Raw genomic sequence first — 21,445 nt, 5'->3', positions numbered from 1 at the left:
CTTAAGTAGCTTTTAAGAGACTTCCTCACACAAACTGCAACTGAACTACAGAAAATTTTATTGTGAAGATAAATTTAATTTACTTAGTTAATGTGTTTATGTATATTTTTAAATCCTATATTTAAAATAATTCATTTTGTTCTCTTAACAATTTAATCACTTTAAGAAAAACACACACACAAAGTTGCTAAATAAATACTCTCTTAATGAGATTATCATGAGAAATTGCAGGTAAAATTGTAAACACAATGTACCAAAATAATCGCAATATGATTATTTTATAAAATATTTTTTTACAATGCAGCCCAAAAACAGAAGCTATTACATTGTCTCATAATTTTTGTTAATATGGCCATCTTGTTAGTCATACTCTACAGTCATCAACCTGCCTGGTGTTTGTTTTAAGTTTTGAAAATTCTGCTCTATCTGAGGCAAAGCTCCAGACAAACAAAAATCTTTAGGAGCCTTTGGGTACTGATCTGTGTTCACTGTGGACACAACACAAAAGTACAGGAGTGCACGTGATGGTACAGGAGGGCTGCTTTCATTAATTGTTGAACAGTTCGAAGAAATGTTCTATGTGTGTGAACGCTGTCGTTATTGAACGCAGCCCTGCCGTACACCAGAACTCTCATGCCGGACAGGAAGAAGCAGCAGTGTCTCTCGCAGGAATAAAGATCTCTGCATTTTTGTGGGAGGAGTCATCACTGACCAACTAGCGAATTTTTTTATAAAATGTGGTAATTAAGGCATGTGTGATATGCCAGCATTACTATTTCATCTTCTACCAAAATTTGGAACTACATTATGAAGTAAATTTAATTTTATTACACACACTCTCTTTGACTAGTGATATACTGAATGTTCAGATTGATTAGATTTACATCTGACTACAAGACATTTAATCTATTTCCGACCTAAATGAATAACCTCTTAGCTTTCAAGCTGTTATGATGCACTAAATATAGAACAGCTGACATATTTTATTACATTTTGCCTTATTTTTGCTGTCCCATTTACGTTCAGGAAAAAAAAAAAGATGTTTTTACATCTATAGACTGAAAGTAAACCAGTAGCTAGACCAGGGTGTCTCATCTAAAACAATTCAACCTAACCGGTAGAGTCCTTGACCTAATTTTTGGTTGGCTACTCCCTTATTTAACTACTGACTACTTAGGTTTTTGATCTGACTACCATTTGACTCTACACTGATAGTAATGGCACTGGGGTTGAGCCATTGCTTCATCATGTGATGCGGCGGCGCATTAGTCTCAGAGCCGCTCCAGTTCTCTCAGATCTCATCATCTGCTGAAAGGTTTAAATTTCTTCTAATTCTAATATAGATCTTGCAGTGTTTACTGTAACCATTCATACCTATACATCTTACAAAGATTGTTCTCTACATGCCGTTACTAAGCCATGTTAAGCATTTGTTTTTTAAAAGCAGGACGTCTCAACATTTAGCGCTGACAGGTTTAAATTAATTGAGTTAGTCTCAATTAGTGTAAGTAGGAGCACATAGAAAAAGCTAACCTTTTTTGGTGCAGACAATGTCATCTCCTACAAGCTTTACACGTTATTAATTAATTAATCTGCAGCAGTCGGATAAACCAAGTCGGTAATAACCAAAATTAACTCTTGTTCATCGGAAGAGAAAGAACGTTAATAACACGGCGGCACAGTACAGCACATATAAATCAATCAGAGGCAGTTTGTCCCGAGACGTGCACAATTAAGATGGAGCAGGAGAGCTAGGGCTTCCTCAGAGAAATCAGAGCAATGGCCCTGGTGTCCCTGCTGTGCTTAAAAGGGAAAAGGAAGAGATGACAAGAACACATGCTACACACAAGCATACTTACATATGTACATACAGTGCTGTGAAAAAGTATTAAAATCCTGATTTTTTTTTGCATATTTGACAAGCTTAAATTATTGAGATCGTCAAACTAATTTTAATATTACACAAAGATACCTCACATAAACACGAAATGCTGTTTTTAAATGATGGTCTAATTCGTTAAGAGAAAAAAGCTGTCCATACCTGCCTGACCCTATTTAAAAAAGGGATTTCTCTCCTCTTACCTTGCTAAATCATAAATTAACTGTGATCAATCAAATGCTTTGGAAAGCTAAATTAAATTTCACTTGAAACACAGAGGCCTGATCACTGCTAGACCTGTTGAATCAAGAAATCTTTCAATTTAAACAGAAAATGTCTGACAAAGTGAAGCACGCTAAAGAAATCTGAAAAAGCGCTACATCATGTCAAGATCTAAAGAAATTCAAAAACATAGGAGAAACAACACAACGTATCGGCCCTGAATGGATTAAAAGGCCATTTCCAGAGTTTTTGGACTTCAGCAACCCATGACCCATTAGTGGTGAAACAGTGGTAAACCTTCCCAGGAGTAGCTGGCCTACTACAATTAGGCACAGAGACGACTCAAAGAGCTCATGAACAAGCCCATAACAATATTTAAAAAACTTCAGGACTCACTTGCCTCAGTTAAGTTCAGTGTACATGATTCACCAATAAAAAAAAAAAAACTGTGTGAAAATGGCATCCATGGGAGAGTTCCAAGGAGAAAGCCACTGCTGACCAAAAAAACAACAAAAAAAGAAAAACACAAAGCCTTGTCTCACATTGGCCAAAAAATAATCCTGATTATTCCCAAGACTTTTTGGGCAAATATTCTGTGGAGTGAGGGGACAAAGGTTGAATTTTTTTGAAGGTGTGCATCCTGTTATATCTGGCACACCAGCAAGTCCATCTCTGAATAGCTCAAAAAAATAAAAATAAATAAAAATTAAATCCGATTGAGATGCAATAAACAGATTAAACCCTCAATTGTGGCCAAATTAAAACAATTCTGCAAAGAAGAATGGGCCAAAATTCCTCCATAGCATTGTGAAAGACCAATTGTTTAATAGCAGTCGTTACCACCAAGGTAACTGTCATAACCAGTTATTAGGTTTAGGGGGGCAATTACTTTTTCCACATAGGTCCAGGTAGTTTTGGACAGATTTTGTAAATGCATTTTTTATATTTACTCGTACTTATCTTTGTTTAAAATCTAAATTAGTTTGATGTTCTGAATCATTTAAGTCTGACACATATGCCAAAAAAAAAAAAAAAAAAAAACAGGAAGAGACAATATGATATTTTTACATACGCATCAGAATGAGAACACAGCGAGTCCATATTCAGTAAAAAATCTGCAGTGCCAGCCAGAGAATGTTTAATGCATCAGGTATCTGACCTTCTGAAGTTTCAACCAAACACAATTACTGCTCTTTGCCAGACAACCGCAGTGAAACGTGCTCTATATACACATTCTGCCAGTCTGCTCTCTTTACCAAAAGAAACAGTTTTTTCATCAACCATCTACTTCTAGTGGCTTCACACTCGGGTTCACACACGACTGATCCTGGCTTGTTTGGGGACGAGGCTTGTAAATCTGCTAAGTTTGCATTTGCATCAAAAATTGATGGAACAGCTCCATATGTCACATTTGTGTATGAATTAGGTGACAATGCTTTGGGTGCAGTTCATCCCAAAAGGTCTTGAGGTTGAGGTCAGGGCTCTGACCAATCACTTGAGGACTTCTGGTCACACCATGCCTTCGGGAGCTCGCTTTGTGCACAAGGGAATTGGTATAGTTCTAGTGAAAGGAAACGCGAGCATCTATTACAACTGTGTGTTGACATCTTTACAGGAAAAGTTTAGAGAAGACTAACCTTATATTGGGTGGGGGTCCTATTCAGGTGTTCACACACTTTTGCTCAAATACTAACAGACGTCCTGAAGGATTGTGTTTTGTGTTTATTATTATAATAAATGGTAATAGGAAAGTCTGCTGCTGCATGCTGTTGATGCACGGCAAAAATGCAAAGGACAGAGAAAAGCAGCAAACTCAGCATGGGCATGTTGACACTTTTTTGTTCTTTCTTTGTTTTCACGTGCTTATGCAGGAAGGTGTGTTTCCCAGCAATGTGACAATCTCTCTCTCTCTCTCTGCATTCCAGACTTTGGGTGGAGATTTCCGGGTACATTCCTGCTCCAGTCTGAGTGTGAGCGTCAGAGAGAAAGCATGATTCCACCAGCTGCTGCTTGATGTTCTGAGGTGTTGTCTGTACGATAGAGGTCATTTAAGAGATTGATTATTCAGAGAGAGAGAAAGAAAATCTAGTTGAGCCTCTTGGGATATGTCGACTTGTTGTGAGTCATGGGATTGGCAGGCTGGTGTACACTAATTACAGCAAGTCTATTTATTGAAAAATTACTCATCGTACTAATCCTTACAGTCAGGTGGGATTGTGAGTGTTTACCCAACTGGCGTATTACAAACAACAGAACTTTTGTGTAGCAACACAAGCAGGGTATAGGATCTCTCACCCACATGTTGCCAGATATGATGAAAATAAGTTCACACTTAAATCAGGTTCTCGTAAATCAGATAGATAGAAAGAAACTTCTATAGTTTTATATTACATTTTTTATATACTACTTCTCAGTTTACAATTTCACTTTGTACATTCTGTGTTATTTATATATTTTTAAATATTTACATTTTAATTGTATTTTATAAATCTGTAAAGCTGTACATTTTATTTCCAATTTCTTTTTATTCTTATTTTATTCATTCATTCATCTTCTATACCTGTTTAGGATCTCATAAAGGCCTCGATCCTTTCCTAGGAAATTTCAGGCACAAGGCAGGGTACACCATTGCAGGGGACACATGCACATAACTACATGCTCACACACTCATTCACAAACTAACTCACAAACTGCATGTCTATGGACTGCGGGAGGAAACCGGAGTACCCAGAGAAAGCCCACCAAGCACAGGGAGAACAAACATTTCACTGCATGCTTATTCAAATGAAAAAAAAAAAAGACATGGCCTTAATGGTTGGGTAGGTGAAAAATAAAAAAAATTATTTTAAATTTAAATAAAAACTAAGAAACATCTTTTAAAATACACAGTATCCATACTGAGAGTGAGAAAGATAAATAAAAAGATATAAATACTAAAAAGCAAAGATCCACAATGCCACTTGTGCAATGCCAAAGATGGCACCACAAACACTCACGCTAGGTGTATGATCAATATCTTTTTTTTTTTAACCAAATTTCTTGCACTCTGTACCCAATCAAAACCCCCACAGCATTTTTAACAAACACATAGTGTTTAATCGAACTATCATTTCTTAACCGATCAGCTGCTAAAGATTGTGTATTATTCCTGTCATATATGTAAGACTTTTGTTCAACAACTTTACCACGACAATTAACTGTGGTTATAGACAAATGAATCCACTGTGATTTATTTTAATCGTCACTGCCTATGAGTCAACACCGGGCTTTTGTCATTAACATCATCACCACACAAAGAAGAGTGAAATGGTTTCAATATTTTGCTTTTGTTCAGACAAACAGGTGGATGATTTGACCCGAGGATGTGTAAATAATTTACAATGAATGCTCCATGACCCAGGTCTGACACAGCCCATGTGACAGAGTGCTCCTGTCTACATCACACATCCCAGACTTTAGGAGATTTTTGGGTAAAATGTATTTATTTTTATTTTTTTAAAGGACCCTCACCATTATAGACTGTATTGTTGACTCACATTTAAAAGATACAAGTTTAACATTCTGCCCCTGTGACTGGTCCTGTCTAACGTCCTGCTTTAGCAGAGCTTATGTTTATTCCTCAATGACAGAACCCTCTGGATCCAGCTGGATGCTAGTTACAGTATTACCGAGCTTGTTGTTTTAGTTTGTCGACGAGGGTCGGATTAAAAGCACCCAGACTACAAAGTCAATATTAAATGTAATAACTTTAACAATGCAGGATTGTGATGTCCACCAGAGTATTACAATAAACCGTAAAAATAACACAGTCACTGGCTAAGCTTCACAGACTCCACACTGTGAAGCTCTGGTCAAGTGTGCACAGGATTAGGTGCATTTACCATAAACAATGGATTAGATACACTTCAAAGTAATCAAAATGTACACAAACACACACTGAAAAAAGATCTTGCAAATATTGCACAGTGTTGGGAAAAGGGTGCAGTTTCAGACCTTGACTGAAACCTGGACCATCGTGGTATCTAGTCTAAACTGGAACAGAATGCTTCCTGATCCTGACTGGCGTCCAATGCCATGTAATGTCTGATCCTGACTGGCGTCCAATGCCATGTAATGTCTGATCCTGACTGGCGTCCAATGCCATGTAATGTCTGATCCTGACTGGCGTCCAATGCCATGTAATGTCTGATCCTGACTGGCGTCCAATGCCATGTAATGTCTGATCCTGACTGGCGTCCAATGCCATGTAATGTCTGACCCTGACTGGCGTCCAATGCCATGTAATGTCTGACCCTGACTGGCGTCCAATGCCATGTAATGTCTGATCCTGACTGGCGTCCAATGCCATGTAATGTCTGATCCTGACTGGCGTACAATGCCATGTAATGTCTGATCCTGACTGGCGTCCAACGCCATGTAATGTCTGATCCTGACTGGCGTCCAACGCCATGTAATGTCTGATCGTGACTGATGTTTAATCCCATGTATTGTCTGATCAAGACTGTTGTCTAAACCCATGTATTGTCTGATCCAAGACTGCCGTCTAATTCCATGTAATGTCTGATCTTGAACGTCCCTGTGAGATTAATAAAGTTCTTTGAATCTTGAATCCTGACTGGAGTCTGATCGCATTTTTTTCTCTGATCCTGATTGTTGTCAGATACTGAATTGTCCTTGATCCTGATCAATGTCTGGTCCTGACTGGCGACTGACCCTAACCGCTGTCTGACCCCGACCGGTATTTGATTTTGTCTGATTCTGACTAAACTCTGACACACTCTGAGCTGAAGTATAACCACATCACCTCATCCAGCAGCCTGTACACTGAGCGCCTCTCCACCCATGTCTCCTCTCCGTGCTCCAGCAGATCCCAGACTGATAGCGGGTCCTGTTACGTCTCTACTGAATCCCCAGGCTCCTGGTATTATACATGTCAGCTGACAGAGAGCTGGATACAGTATTTCTCACTGCTAACTCCAGGGGGTAACTGTTGCTGTTTTTGTCGCTCGTTTTGTTTAAGGAGGAGAAAACACTGAAAAGAAAACGACATGCATTCTCTCCCTCACCCTCACACACACTCTCTCTCTCTCTCTGACTCACTCACTCACACACACACACACCGTACAGAAGGCTTTCTTTAACCGAGCGCATTGTGTGCGGAGAAAGCTAGCTTGCTAAGCGGCGTCACTTTGCGTGTTTCGATGTAAACATTACCGAGTTAGCCACCGTTAGCTCAGTGTGTGACGGGTTACCTGGTCCAGCGGAAGGTCAATCATGTCGCTGAGGGGCTGCAGTAAAGTCGAGCCCGTACAGGACGTCGTCTCAGTGGCCATGACTGCTTGGAAATCCTTAACTGTGGCACCAAGTCTGTTTCGGTATGAAGAGAAATCTCCAGAATTCCCCTTATCCACTCTCTTCCCCTCTCTCCTCTCCTCTGAGCGCTCTGTCTGTCTCTCCCTCTCTCTCTTGTCTGAAGCGCAACAGCTCTAAACCTCCATCCACACGAACCAACACCCAAATGACATCTCTCTGGATGTGTAGTGCACTAGGTGTAGTGTGGAATCAGAAACACTTCCTATAGACTTGTATAGGGAGTAACAAGCTATTTGTACTAGATCATGTGTGGGCGGGGTTACACGTCCACTCCTCCTATTAGAGCTAAACCCCGCCCATTAGCTGGCGCTGCCTCCTTACGGAGCACTAATTAATCTAATTGAATCAAAAATAATCCAATTATGGCTTTGGTTAAGTATTTAGCTCTTACGATGATACTTTTATGAGCTTTACTTTTTTTTTTTTAATTTACAAAACCTTTATATATTCCTCTTATTATCATATTTACCAATAATACACAAAGTAGTCATTAAAGGTGTCGATACTATTATAGATATGACAGGCGTTCAAGTCAAACCTGGACTTTTGATTGTGCAAAATAACAGAACACAGTTATGAAAGTAAGACTAACTTTTTTTTCCCTATGTAATCCTATGCTACACTTATTCCTTTAGGCTTATCTAAGTATTTCACTAGTGCTTGGATAAGTTGGAAAGTTTTCTCAGTACACCAGAGCCATGATCAGCCTGCCTGTTTCACGTATGAAACCCTGGCCTCCCAGGAACTCCTTTAATAGACCTAACATGTGGAAATCATTTGGAGTGAGGTCAACTCTCAGCTGCTGGCAACAAGATATCCATCTATTTTCAATACTTAGCCATTCCACTTGCTGAAAGTTCATGGGAGTTTTCTTTAAAACATCAATCAACATATTGTGTTTAAAGTTTTCTGTAAATGTCTACATGTTTTACATGAAATTTCACCATTACCGGTTTGGCTTAAACAGCCTTAATGTATAGCTACATTTAAGGCATTTGGCAAATGCCCATATCCAATGCAATTTAAATGTATCTATGACCCATCCCAGTCATTTCTTAGGCATGCAGGCAATAACTGTAAGCCATCTGTTATAATTGCAACATGCAATTGAGTAACCAAGTGCTACACTGCCTATCAATGAAAAGTAAACATTACAGGATCTGATATTCCATGGGTGTGGACCTATTAGCACTACGGGTCTCTGACACTGAAGAGGATGTGTGTGTGGTCCTGATAAAAGAGTCACAGTGGCATTTTTGAGTTTTTTTTTTCTCAGCAACTTTTAAGCAACCCTCCTGGGTTGAAAATAGTTGGCCATTCAGAAATATGCATAAGTACAGTAGACGAAATGCAATGTAATTCTTGTTTATATACAACAACAACATAAATTAACTACACAAGAAGCAAATTTTTTGTTGATTTAATATTTCCTATTCCTATATTTTATGCATTTTAATATAAAAAATAGCACAAAAGGAAGGATTACAAATTTAATTGGATTGCTGTACTGTAGCACAGTGTCAAACCAGGCAGTGATGATGCCTATTGTCCCAGTATCCCTAGTTTCTGCACAAATTTTCCCAGTTTTGGGGGTTCCTTGTGTGTGTGTGTGTGTGTGTGTGTGTGTGTGTGTGTGTGTGTGTGTGTGTGTGTACTCTGTGATGGACAGCCATCTTATTTAGCATCTATCATCCATTCCCACCACACACCTAGTTGTCCCAAGATTGATTCTGGATCCACCATGATGCTGGGTTACAGGTTAACAACTCCTACACATAATGTACAGTAGCAATGCACTAATTGGTGTAAATGTACAGAGCTGGAGAAAGATAGTTTTTGTTTGTCTTCTCCCATCAAGGGGTCACTACAGCAGACCATTCGATCCATGCATAACTTAACACAGGTTTTATGCCGGATGCCCTTCTTGACACAACCCTCCCATTTTATTCAGGCTTGGGAGCAGCACTGCATCCAGTGGCTGGGAATTGAATCTGAGCGTTCCACATGGTGGGTGAAAAATCTACACCTGGGTCACCAACGCTCTATATGGAGAAAGATATTGATTGGATAAATGATGCACATGATAATTGAAATAAAATCAGAGTTTTGTTGATTTCTTAAGCATATCATGGTCAGTGAGAGTGGGGTGAGGTTTTCTATAGCTATTGCAGTCAAACAGTGCCACCGTGTGCCCATAGCAGGAAGTGACTTTCTGTCCCTTCTCAATGTCCATGAAATTATTGGGTTTTGGAATTTTTAGACACATTCACATTTTACCAACACAAAAAGTTTCCCCCACCCTATGTGCTTAGGTCAACAACAACAACAACAACAACAACAACATTAATAATAATAATAATAATAATAATAATAATAATAATTTTTATTATTATTATTATTATTATATTAAAGTCTTCCCAAGAAGCAAACTGCAAACATTTTGGGTGGTTACACAATAGGCATCATGGGCAACAAGGGTGACTGGCACTATTGGTAAATGAACACTTATCATAACAATCCTGCCAAAGTTGACCCGATAATTTTTTTTTTTTAATGCATTTACTGTTGGATCCATTGTTGAGCCATTATTTGCTGAAGTAGCCCTTTTTAGAACAGCCCTGCCAATGAGAAGCCAATGGAATGGACTGGTTTAATACCTGCATCTACTGTATCATCCATTCCCACCTCACAATTTAAGTATTTAAGTACTTAGTGTTTAAGTTAAAATAAGTTTATTTTATTTCCTCATATTTCTCTACTCACACTTGACACGACGGAAAAAAAGAATGTACAGTATCAGATGCTGTAGGTCAGTGGGAAATAACACGACGGTTAATCTGTTTTTCTAAAGATATTTTAATATATATATCACTGGCCAAAATTCCTCTAATGAGTGTGTTCTTCATTTTCATTTTCTTTTTTTAATTTTTGACACAATATACAGTATTTCACACCACTCTGTAGTCACTCGACTGTCAGTATTAATACAGGGCAGATGTCGACTTCTCATTAAGGAGTAAAACTAAAGGAAACTGAGCAAATTGGCTCTATGTTTAATAGGTGTATCTGACACCAAGGTGTTAGCAGCAGATCCTTTAAGTCCTGTAAGTTGCATGGTGGGGCATTCATGGATCAGACTTATTAGTCCAGCACATCCCATACTGTAGATGCACAATCTGGCTGAGATCTGGAGAATCTGAAGGTCAAGTTAACACCTTAAAGTCTTTGTCAATACCATGACAATAAAGTTTATTCTAATCTAATCTGATTTTATCTAATCTAATCTAATCTAATCTAATCTAAATTGTGCTACAGTGGAATTGGTCCAAACAGGCTAGCCTTTGCATCCCATGGCGATTAATGGAACCCTGCACGCCCATGACTCTGCCACCGGTAACTGGTTGTCTTTTCTTTGAGTCACTTTTGGTACAGTAGGTACGAACCAATGCATAGTAACACCCCAAAAGACTTGCCATTTTGGAGATACTCTAAGCCAGCTTTTTAGCCATCACAATGTGGCCCCTCTTAAAGTCTCTCAGATTCTTATTCTTGCCCATTTTCCCTGCTTCTAGCACATCAACTTCAAAAACTGACTGGTTAATATATCCCACTCCTTCCCTTTTCCTTTAAGTGCTTTTAATGTTATCACTGATCATTTATAATTTTAAGAAAGAAAAAACTATGAGGTGCTGCACTTTCAGGATTAAATTGTTTTGCATTATATCACTGCTAGGGGTCAGTCTTCATGCATCATACTGTACAGAACTCTGTCTTATTCATTCATTTATCTTCAGGAAATGCTTTCTTCTGGTCAATCATGACGAATTTGAAACCTATCCAGTGAACACTGGGCAAAAGGTGGAAACTTATATCTAAGCAGAAATATATCCAAGCAGTTGATGATTAAGGGCCTTGCCTAAGGGCCCAACTTGATGTTGATGTGGTTCGAACCAGGGACATTCCAATCAGTAGCTCAGCACCTTAACCAATAAGCTACCCCGGCTCCATGGAGAATAATAACAATTAAAAAAAATTGTATGATACAAAAATCATTCAAATGCTTCACACACACACCCACACACACACACACACACACACACACACACACACACACACACACACACACACACACACACACACTTACACACTTATTCCCACATAAATCCGATGTTGGAAGAGCCAGTCCAGGCATGTTTTTGAATCATTTGCATTGTAATTTTTTTACAAGTGTTTATTTTTCACTTTTTAACTTTTCACATAAAGGGAATGTGATTAGATTTTTCCACATCTATAATTAGTTTTGTTCATATGCTTTATTTAAGTTCATGTATACTGTAATTTTAAAGCATGAGGTGTTTTTCATTTTTTCCATGTATGATTGTCTGTTTTTCTTGTGAAAATAAAAAAATTGTGCTGCGAAAGTGGATATAATTACTATTAAGTTCTAACAATAGTAATACGTGTAATGTGTAATATGGTTGATATTAAGCATGCATTACTTACATGCTCAAGGAACAGACGAGAGAGGAGGCGGACAAAAAGATATAGGATAAGAGAAAGAAAGCGACTGATTTACAGACAGATAGTACGAAACAGACAGAGGATGTGGAGACTGACATATTCATCTAAACTAACATACACAGGGAGTTTTCTCTCCTCTGAGCAGTGAAGTGAAGAACCAATTATACGTTCATCAAGAAGAGATGACAGGTTGATGGTGGTGTCTCCATGGCAACTTTGCCCTGGCCGCGGAAGAATTTCTCCTTTGTGCTTTCTTAAACAGAGCACACAGTCAGAGAGGAGCCTAGGAGGAGCCATGATCAAGCATAAAAAAAAAAAACGTCTGAAAGTTCTGGAGTTCAGCATGATGACCCTTACAACTCATAAAGTCGGCACAGAAAATCGTTACGTCTCTCTCTCTCTCTCTGTTCTTTTTATAAACATGACATCGGAACTCCTTAGGTATTTGAAGTGAAGTGAGACTTAGTACTCAAGATTGAAATAGCCGGACACAGTAAAAGCAGAACACATGCTGTTTGCTTTTCATCTGCCTGACTTCAGATAAAATTATGTTTTTATTTGTTGTAATATTCATGCCGCGTTCACTATTACTATACTCAGTCCTTCGGGATCCAATGCCTGCTCACTGAAAGACATTGACAAGTGCTGTAGATTCAAAAGACTAACCAGGTCAGTATCATGGAATTACTGTACAGTATCTGGTTGATTTTATGACTGAGGGGTCATGATGTGTCCCACTAACATTCCATGTATAAACAGGTACAGTATGGAAAAAGATATTGTAAAGGCAACTCTGATCTTTGAGAGCTTCAGTCCTGGATTAAGTGCCTTCAGTCAATCAAAAGCTGGGAAATACCAATCCACTTTGTCACTCCGCCCTCATCTAAGATGGTATATCTTCCAGATTCCGATGGACTGAACACACCTGATCCAGGTCATCTGCAGAAGGAATAATTGGAAAGCATATAGGCTGTATCTCTTAAGGAACAGAGTTGGTCATCCCTGTCATGGTCAATTGGTGGCATGCTGGTGCAGCTATGTTGTTTGATGTTCCCAATGAATGAGTGTATGGGTGAGCCAGGTGAGCCTGTCCATGGTGTAATCCATCTTGTGCTTAAAGTCTCCTAGTAGAGGAAAAGGTAGTATAGAAAATGAATGAATTGTAGATTTAGAACCCTAATGAGCAAGCCAGAGGAAAGCACAAACACTCTTCCCTGAAACAAGATGAGGAAGAAACCAGAGTGAAAAGGGAACCCATCCTTATCTGGGTGACACAAAATAAAGTGATTATGTGTCATCGCCGTATACTCTACAGTGAAGCAGTACTGAGCGGGTAGAAAGGTTCTTCGGTATGAACATCAGTTATGTGTTACTTGTGTAATTCGAGTTTTATGGGTTATGAAAACGTCCCACAATATTCACTTAACATTCCACAAGTCAAATGATCAACAAGAAATTTAATTTTCTAAGGATGATGGAAATAAGAAAACTATGTCTTTAATTACAATAGTGTTTAATTGAAGGATGGCGTTAATTTTAAACTTTTACCTAGATTTTTTTTTTTCTACTTAAATTCATTTTAAAAATATCCTCAGTGACGTCATGGTGCATATAATCACATTTTTTTGGGTATGTACCAATTTTATGCTTTGACAAATTAAAATGTATCCCTTATTTTCCCTCCCATATCATAGTGGCACACCCTGCTATTGGCTTCTCATCCAAAAGCATTCATGAGCAAAGACCTCCAGAAATGTCGAGAAGTGCTATACATCATCACTGACACAGAGCTTGAAGCTTTGGAAAATAAGAAACATCTGACACACGTACTTTCATTTCTTCTTCTCTATATGAATGTCCAAAATGACTGGTACAAAATGAGGCATTAGAGATAAGTGAATACATGGAGTGGAAATATATACGACTATCAATTCATCTGTATTTCATTAAAGCCTACTAAAAAGGGTAAAAGCATTATATTATTTTATCACACCAGTTTTGCTGTATTAATACACAACTATATATACGATAACTATTGTAAGCTATTTTTGCAGACTCTGGTATGCCATCCTTTGCTTTTTGAAATTGTTTACACCATAAGAAAGGGGTTGATTCAACTAACTGGCTTTTCCCAGAATTGTTTAGTTTTTTTCCTAGGGGCAGTTATTTTATGTGGTTTACCTCAGTGAGATCAATAAACCAATACTGCAATCATAATATACAGTACTGTGCAGAAGGCTCAAACCACGTGAGGCAGGATACATTTATTTATTAAAAAATACATTGAAATAAATGCACAGAACAATAACCCCATCAAAGTAACCAGAACAGTTTCAATTTACAGAACAATTACAGGGTCCAGCTGCAGGCAAAAGTAATATAAGGCAATGAAGGATTGCAAGTACACACTGATTTTTACACAAAGGAAACCCAACACTTACAATAAGCACAACAGATGCAAGACCAGATTATAAAAAACTGTAAACCAGGAACTTAAATAGACAAAGCAATTAAAAACAAAAACAAACCAGGAACAAAGGTAATTAGGGTCATGTGACCAGTCTTGGCCGATGGAAAGTGCAGTTTCATGGCTTTCTGTTCAGCATACTCAAAGCTAATTCAGTAACACCATGTAAGTACTATATGTTAAGACAGATCAGACAAACAAACATGGTAAACACATTTCCAGACTTTTATGCATTTCGGGAGTTATTATTCTCTGACACTCAAGGTTGTCTAAATCAAAAAAATTTTAAAATCGCTGTACAATCTCACATTTAACGCTTTAAACTTACAACTTTTAAATAAAATATGACACGTGGCTGCCTGATTTTTAAGTAAAAGCCAATGTCTTATGACGAGCCAATGACAACGTTTCTTTTCGTCACATAATCAGTAAAATGAAGATACTCCCTGGGCTACACAGTGGCTGCCAGAGGTGAGCAGATAAATGTGTTTAAAGGGTTTTTGGAAAATGTTTAAGCCAGAAAAGGAGGCTTAAACTCTTTTACTGACCTTGCAGTCACTCCAGCAGCGATAAGTTACAAGTATTACAAGTACAATGTTATTCACTTAATATTAACATATTAGCTGCTGTGAGATAAGACAGACATTATGCGATTTGCAAACGCCATGTTATATACTTAAAACAGTTTCTGAACTGTGTATGAGTGATCTACAAGAATCATGAGATGCACAAGCTGTGTGTGGAAAGCTGTTGGTTAAACAGTGCATACCTGTACTATGATAGGCAGCTGTCATCATGTAATGAAATAAATCTAAAACTGGTAGAGGAGGTTAAGTGATGCTGTAAACTGAAGGTTTTTTTTATTGCTTATGTTTCTCATGGTCTTTAACAATCTTTGTAATTAAAAATGTTTTGTGTTTAACAAAACACATTTTTGTACATTTTTTAATTGCTGCTACTTCAAAATAAATTTATATTAATTAATTTATTAATAAATTTGCTAATATGAATATGAATTGCCTATTTATTGCACACAAACACAACTGCATGCTGGTTTATTCTTTGTGACAAAATTGTGGAAGATTGGGAAAAAAAAAAATCACATTTATATAACCCAAACACTTTTGTGCTTTTTGACAGGATTGTGACTCACAGAAAATATGCATGAAATATCCTCTAATAAAAAAATCAGATTGCAATATTGCTTGCTTCACTTTTTTTTCAAAACTGAAAAAATTTAGTTATCCCAATTTGCCTTTAAACTGTCTTTTTATTTTTATTTTTATTGTATTCATAGAGGTTAGCAATGTCACCTTGCACCTCCATGGTCCAGGTTCGATTCCCAGCCAGTTGTGCATGGAGTTTGTATTTTCTCCTCGTGCTTGATTGGGTACTCTGGTTTCATCCCCCAGACCAAAGACCTGCAGATTAGGCTAATTGATGTTCTTAAATTGCCCATAGTGTGTGTGTATGTGTGTGTGCCCTGCGTTGGATTGGCACCCTGTCCAGAGTGTACCTCGCCTTGTGCCCTAAATCTCCTAGGATAGGCTCCACGCCTCCCACGACACTGAATACAGGATGAAGAGGTAAAGACGATAAGTGAGTGATAGTGTATTTATAGACTGGTATTAAAATGTTACAGTTATTACTATATACAGTAATAACTCTCCAACCACATTATGTCACCGCAACACCAAAACTGGCTATACAAAATCTAAGAAGACTTTTGCAGTACTTTGACATCTGCCTGAGATTTAAGCTACACCATGAGTGAAATCAAAATGTGAAGAAAAAAAAAAGTGATGTTATGTGCTGGATTTAATCATCTACCTTAGAATAATCTACAAATAAGATGCCTGTTCAACATACAGTAAACAAACACATGCACCTATTGATATTAATCAGACAAAATATTTTTACTGGGATTACTTAACATATTTTCACCATTGAAATAACAGCGCTGAAGTGATATAAGTGTAAATTTTAACATGCTAGACTTGTTTTAATACAAAACTTAATCTTTATCTGATCTACTTTTATGATTTTTCTTCTGTGATTCGCGCTCTGATTACCGAGCAGGCAGTGTATTTGGGTGACGACAAAAGATGTACAACTTACCCGTAAACAAGTCACTCAACCTTAAGATCCTCAACCTTATAAAATTTTATTTCTTTGTATTTAAAAGTTAGGCAAAGAGTTCTGCCGTACAGAAAGAGATAAATAATATGTAACAATAATATCACTGATGACATTAAAGCTAATACATTTATTTTTAGTATTAATCTTTTAACTATTTCTCCAAACTCTTTTCCAACAACTGGCTACTTCGTCTAGTAAAACATATAGTATATCGGGTTACATATTATTTCTCTGTCACCCAGAACAATCCCCATTGGTAAATTAACTCTTGCAGTGTTCGGTTGTGTAGCAGGGCATGTACAGTATTTATTTGGCACTAGGTAGAAGATAGAAAGAAAAGACTGCATTGGGATGTGAAATGAATTATTAAGCATTGAAAAGCTGTTGACATCCTGTTATCTAGGAATAAACAACGTCATTATTGCATTATTGTTATTTATTGCATTATAACTAAATTATATATATATATATATATATATATATATATATATATATATACAATATATATATATATATATATATATATATACACATTATATATATATATATATATATATATATATATATATATATATATATACACAATATATACACACACAATATATATATGTACTCTATGCATGTAGATGTTGCCTTGGTTACACAGAATGAAGTTACCAGGAGCTCCTAGGAGGCAGATTTACTTTCCTTGTGGGATATATACATTTAGTGAACCTGATGAACCTGCAGATAGAGTGTGTATGCGTATACACGAGAGAGAGAGAGACAGAGACAGAGAGAGAGAGAGAGAGGGAGAGAGACAGAGAGAGAGAGAGATCACTTTTTTCCATGACAAAACTGAATGATATTTTGTCTCGACGAACTTTAATATAAAGCGGATATAACATCATACAGACTGCATTTATCTGTTTGCTTCTTGAAATATTTTAATACCAACATTTAACACGTTTTTATGCTACTAATATTTATTAAATGTCCATTTTGTTGGTGCCCTGAATTTTGTTTATTTCTGTTTATTATTGTATATTACTCATGTGTACTTTTTAAGTCGGATTATGTGGCTGAGAAGAAGAAACCCATAAAACACGCTCTCATGAGGTCATGATCTAGTAGTGCCTTCCTGTAACACGCTCCAGACTGTGAGATTTCCGAAACAATCCAGTTTAAACCTCCAAAGCTCACATTGTGATTGAGTAGCATTGATTTGAGCTTTTAGCTTCTGTGTTCATTACTCAGACTAACACTCTGCTAATATACTCTGTGCACCTGTGGGGTTTGCTGTAGTAAGAATTCTGCAGCTTCTGCAGCTAGAAAAGTCAATACAGTATTTTCTGATTATGTCGAAAGCTGTGAAGCTCATTTAGTAAAGCCTTGTGCTTATGCAAATCTTTGACACAACCAATATTACCTGCAGGTAGAGATAGAACATTATGAAAAAAAATGTATTTGTGTTTTTGGAACATAATATGATCTGATAACAGCTTTATCCTTTTCTTCTATCAAAGATGATCTGAAATGTAATAAAATGGTGCATAGGATGGGTGTATACCATGTTGTGCAATCTTGATGAAACCATGAAGATATTTTTTAAATCTAATTTTAAGGGTATTGTGCTCTGCTGCTGGTAGTTGAGTATAGGACAAACAATGCAGAAACAATAATTGTCTTTTTATATGTATGAATACTTTAAGACACACATAACTGTTTTATGAATAAGATATTACTAAACATTTCCCGATTTTCTTATCTAATCTATAAACTATTATATACATTTATATTAAATTAATATATAGGATACTCTTATATAAGTTAATATATACACTCATATTAAACTAATGCCATGGATAGGAACTTACGTAAAGTAATAAGTATAAATCTATATGTATATAATATTTAGGCATTTGGCAGATGCTCTTATCCAGAGCGACTTACATTTTTTATCTCATTACACATCTGAGCAGTTGAGGGTGAAGAGCCTTGCTCAAGGGCCCAACAGTGGCAACTTGGTGGCTGTGGGGTTTGAACCTGGGATCTTCCGAACCATAGTCCAATGCCTTAACCACTGAGCTACCCCTGTCCCTAGCATATAATATATCCTATAACCATTATTATACCATATATTATAATATATATAACCATATAGTATAAGTATATAATAATAAATATAATCTGGAGTCTATCCCTGGAGACTCTCTGGGCATGAGGCAGAGTATACTCTAGATGGGTCACCAATCCATCACAGGACACACACATACAAACGTTTATTCACACACTATGGGACTATTTGGGAACACCAATAATTAAGTTTAAGTTAAGTTAAGCCTTGATTTGTCCGAGCGTAGGGTCAGCCATGATACATTGCCCCTGGAGCAGATAGTGTTAAGGGCCTTGCTTAATGGCCCAACAATGGCAACCTGGTGGAGCTGCGGCTCAAACTGCTGACCTTCTGATCAGTAACTCAGTACCTTAGTCCCCTGAGCTACCACTGGCCGCAATTAGCCTAATTAGCCTTAGTCTTTGGACTGTGGGAGGAAACCCACCAAGCATGGGGAGAACATGCAAACTCCATACACACAGACCTGAGGCGGGAATCAAACCCAGACCCTGAAGGTACAGGGTACAGTATAGTGTTACCACTATGAAATGAAGATAAGTAAACTTGTTGGAACTAGGAACTACAGGAAAGTATCAAAAGAGAGAGAGAGGGCTTGCAAGAAAAATTTGAGAGAGAGAGAGAAGGTTGGATGAGGTTGTGAATCAGGTAGTGCAGGAAATTAGTAAGGATATTAAGGTAAGGATAAAGAGGGAAAAGGTAGATGATGCTAATGACATTCCAGGAGAGGCAAAGGGTTAGGAGAAATGGCAGTGGCGTTTCTTACTAGATTGTTTATCAAGAACTAAGAAAATAAGAGGATGTCTGATTAGTGAAGAAGAAGTGTTTTAGTTCCAAATTTGAAGAACAATGGAGATGTGCAGAGCGGCATCAACTACGAAGACATAAAGTTCTTCAGCCACACCATAAAGTTATGGGAAAGAGAAGTGAAAGCTAGGTTGAGGAGAGAGGTGACAATATGTGAGCAGCAGTAGGGCTTCATGCCAAGAAAGAGCACCATTGATGCCATGTTTGCTTTGACAATGCTGATGGGGAAGTATAGAAAAGGTCAGAAAAAGTTACATTGTGTTTGTGGATCCAGAGAAAGTGTATAACAGGATGCCCAGAGATGATCTGCGTGGGAAAGTCAGAAGTGGCAGTGAAGTATCTGAAGGCGTTGCAAGATATGAAAAAGCAGTGAGTGCGCCATTGGTGCGACTGACTGGTTTAAGGTAGCGGTGGAACTGCACCAAGGATTTGCTCTTAGCCCCTTCCTGTTTGCAGTGGTGATGGACAGGTTGACAGATGAAGTTAGACAAAAGCCCTCATGGATGATGTTTGCAGATGATATTGTGATGAGCAGCAAAAGTAGGAGACAGGTTGAGATGAGTCTAGAGAGGTGGAGAGATCCACTAGAGAGATGAGGCAAGAAGAGCAGTCAGAGCAAGACGCAGTACATATGTGTGTAAAGAAGAGGGAGGGTGGGGGAAAGGTGCAGTTGTAAAGGTAGGGAAGAAGTTTAAATATTTAGGGTCAACTTCGATCCCGTTGTCCAAAGCAATAGCGAGTGTGGTAGAGAAGTAAAGAAGAGAGTGGTGGAATGGGTGGAGAAGAGTTGCAGGAGTGGTCTGAGACGGAAAGGCACTAGCAGAAATGAAAGGGAAAGTGTACAGGATGGTAATGAGACCAGCAATGTTGTATGGTTTGGAGATGTTTCCGCTGACAAAAAGACAGAAAGCAGAGCTGGAGGTGGCAAAGCTGAAGATGCTATGGCTGTGAAAATGACAAAAATGGACAGGATTATGAATGAGTATATTAAAGGGACAGTGCAGGTAAAACGGTTCAGGGCCAAAGTTAGGGAGGCCAGATTAAGATGGTTCGGACGTGTGCAGAGGAGGGATGAGGGGTATATCAGGAGGAGAATGTTAGAGATGGAGTTTCCAGGGATGAAGAGAAGAGAAAGGCCCAGGAGGATGTTGGAAAGACAAAGGAATATGTGGTAGACAGAGTTGGATGGAGACAAATGATCCCTAATGGAAGCAGCCAAAAGAAGAAGAAGAAGACAGTCAGAAAGAGTTAAATGCATGACCTTGCTCCCTTTAATGGTGGTCAAGCTTAACTAAAGTAGCAGCACTATCATTTTCATTTTACTCTAATAAAAGCTGTAACACTGAAGTACGTAGTCATGTACAGGGACAAGAGTGCATGTAGTGTTATTTATTGATTGTGTGTGATTGAGTGCAGATGAAGTGTATGTCATTATTTTCCATCCCTGAACACATGACCTTACAAATAACACTTATAACTGTAATGTGAAACATGTGTGGGCTTTATAACTAAAATTAGTCTACTCGAGTGAGATCTCACTGATGAAACATCAAAATGAATGTTACTATAGCAAGAACAACAACAACAACAACATGCAATCATACAGGTAGATACAAAATCAATTGATCCCCCCAAAGTTGAAGGCAATCAGTCATTGGGCAAATGCTGTGGGTAAAAAATTGCAGGGAATAAAACCTCTCATGGTTTCGATAAGAGCGTCCTGATTTCTGTAGTGTCACTGTCTGGTATTAAAAGTAATCTGTCTCTGAGAGGAAAGCTCTGTGGCAGATGGGAAAGACTGCTCAAGCCATCAACACATCTACTGTATATAATGACAGCCTGCAGTATCAAGAGGGATCCCTGTCACTCGTCGACTGTTCACACTCCTCCAATCTAGAAGAAGGCTACGGAGCATCTGGGCCAA

General features: G+C 37.9%; 1 protein-coding gene across 1 annotated transcript in view; it reads right to left on the bottom strand.

Annotated features, from left to right (window-relative positions):
* The window catches only part of mboat2a (membrane bound O-acyltransferase domain containing 2a), a 61,701-nt gene extending 54,052 nt beyond the window's left edge, over nucleotides 1–7,649 (bottom strand). Inside the window, exon 1 of the mRNA XM_053509492.1 lies at nucleotides 7,354–7,649. Coding sequence (XP_053365467.1) covers nucleotides 7,354–7,434 — 81 coding nt within the window. The 5' untranslated portion in view covers nucleotides 7,435–7,649. The remainder of the gene's footprint in view (nucleotides 1–7,353) is intronic.
* Between the last annotated feature and the right edge of the window lie 13,796 nt (nucleotides 7,650–21,445).

This window comes from Clarias gariepinus, chromosome 13, assembly GCF_024256425.1.
Source record: "Clarias gariepinus isolate MV-2021 ecotype Netherlands chromosome 13, CGAR_prim_01v2, whole genome shotgun sequence".
NCBI classification, from domain to species: Eukaryota; Metazoa; Chordata; class Actinopteri; order Siluriformes; family Clariidae; genus Clarias; species Clarias gariepinus.
This window is presented reverse-complemented; position numbering and strand designations above follow the sequence as displayed.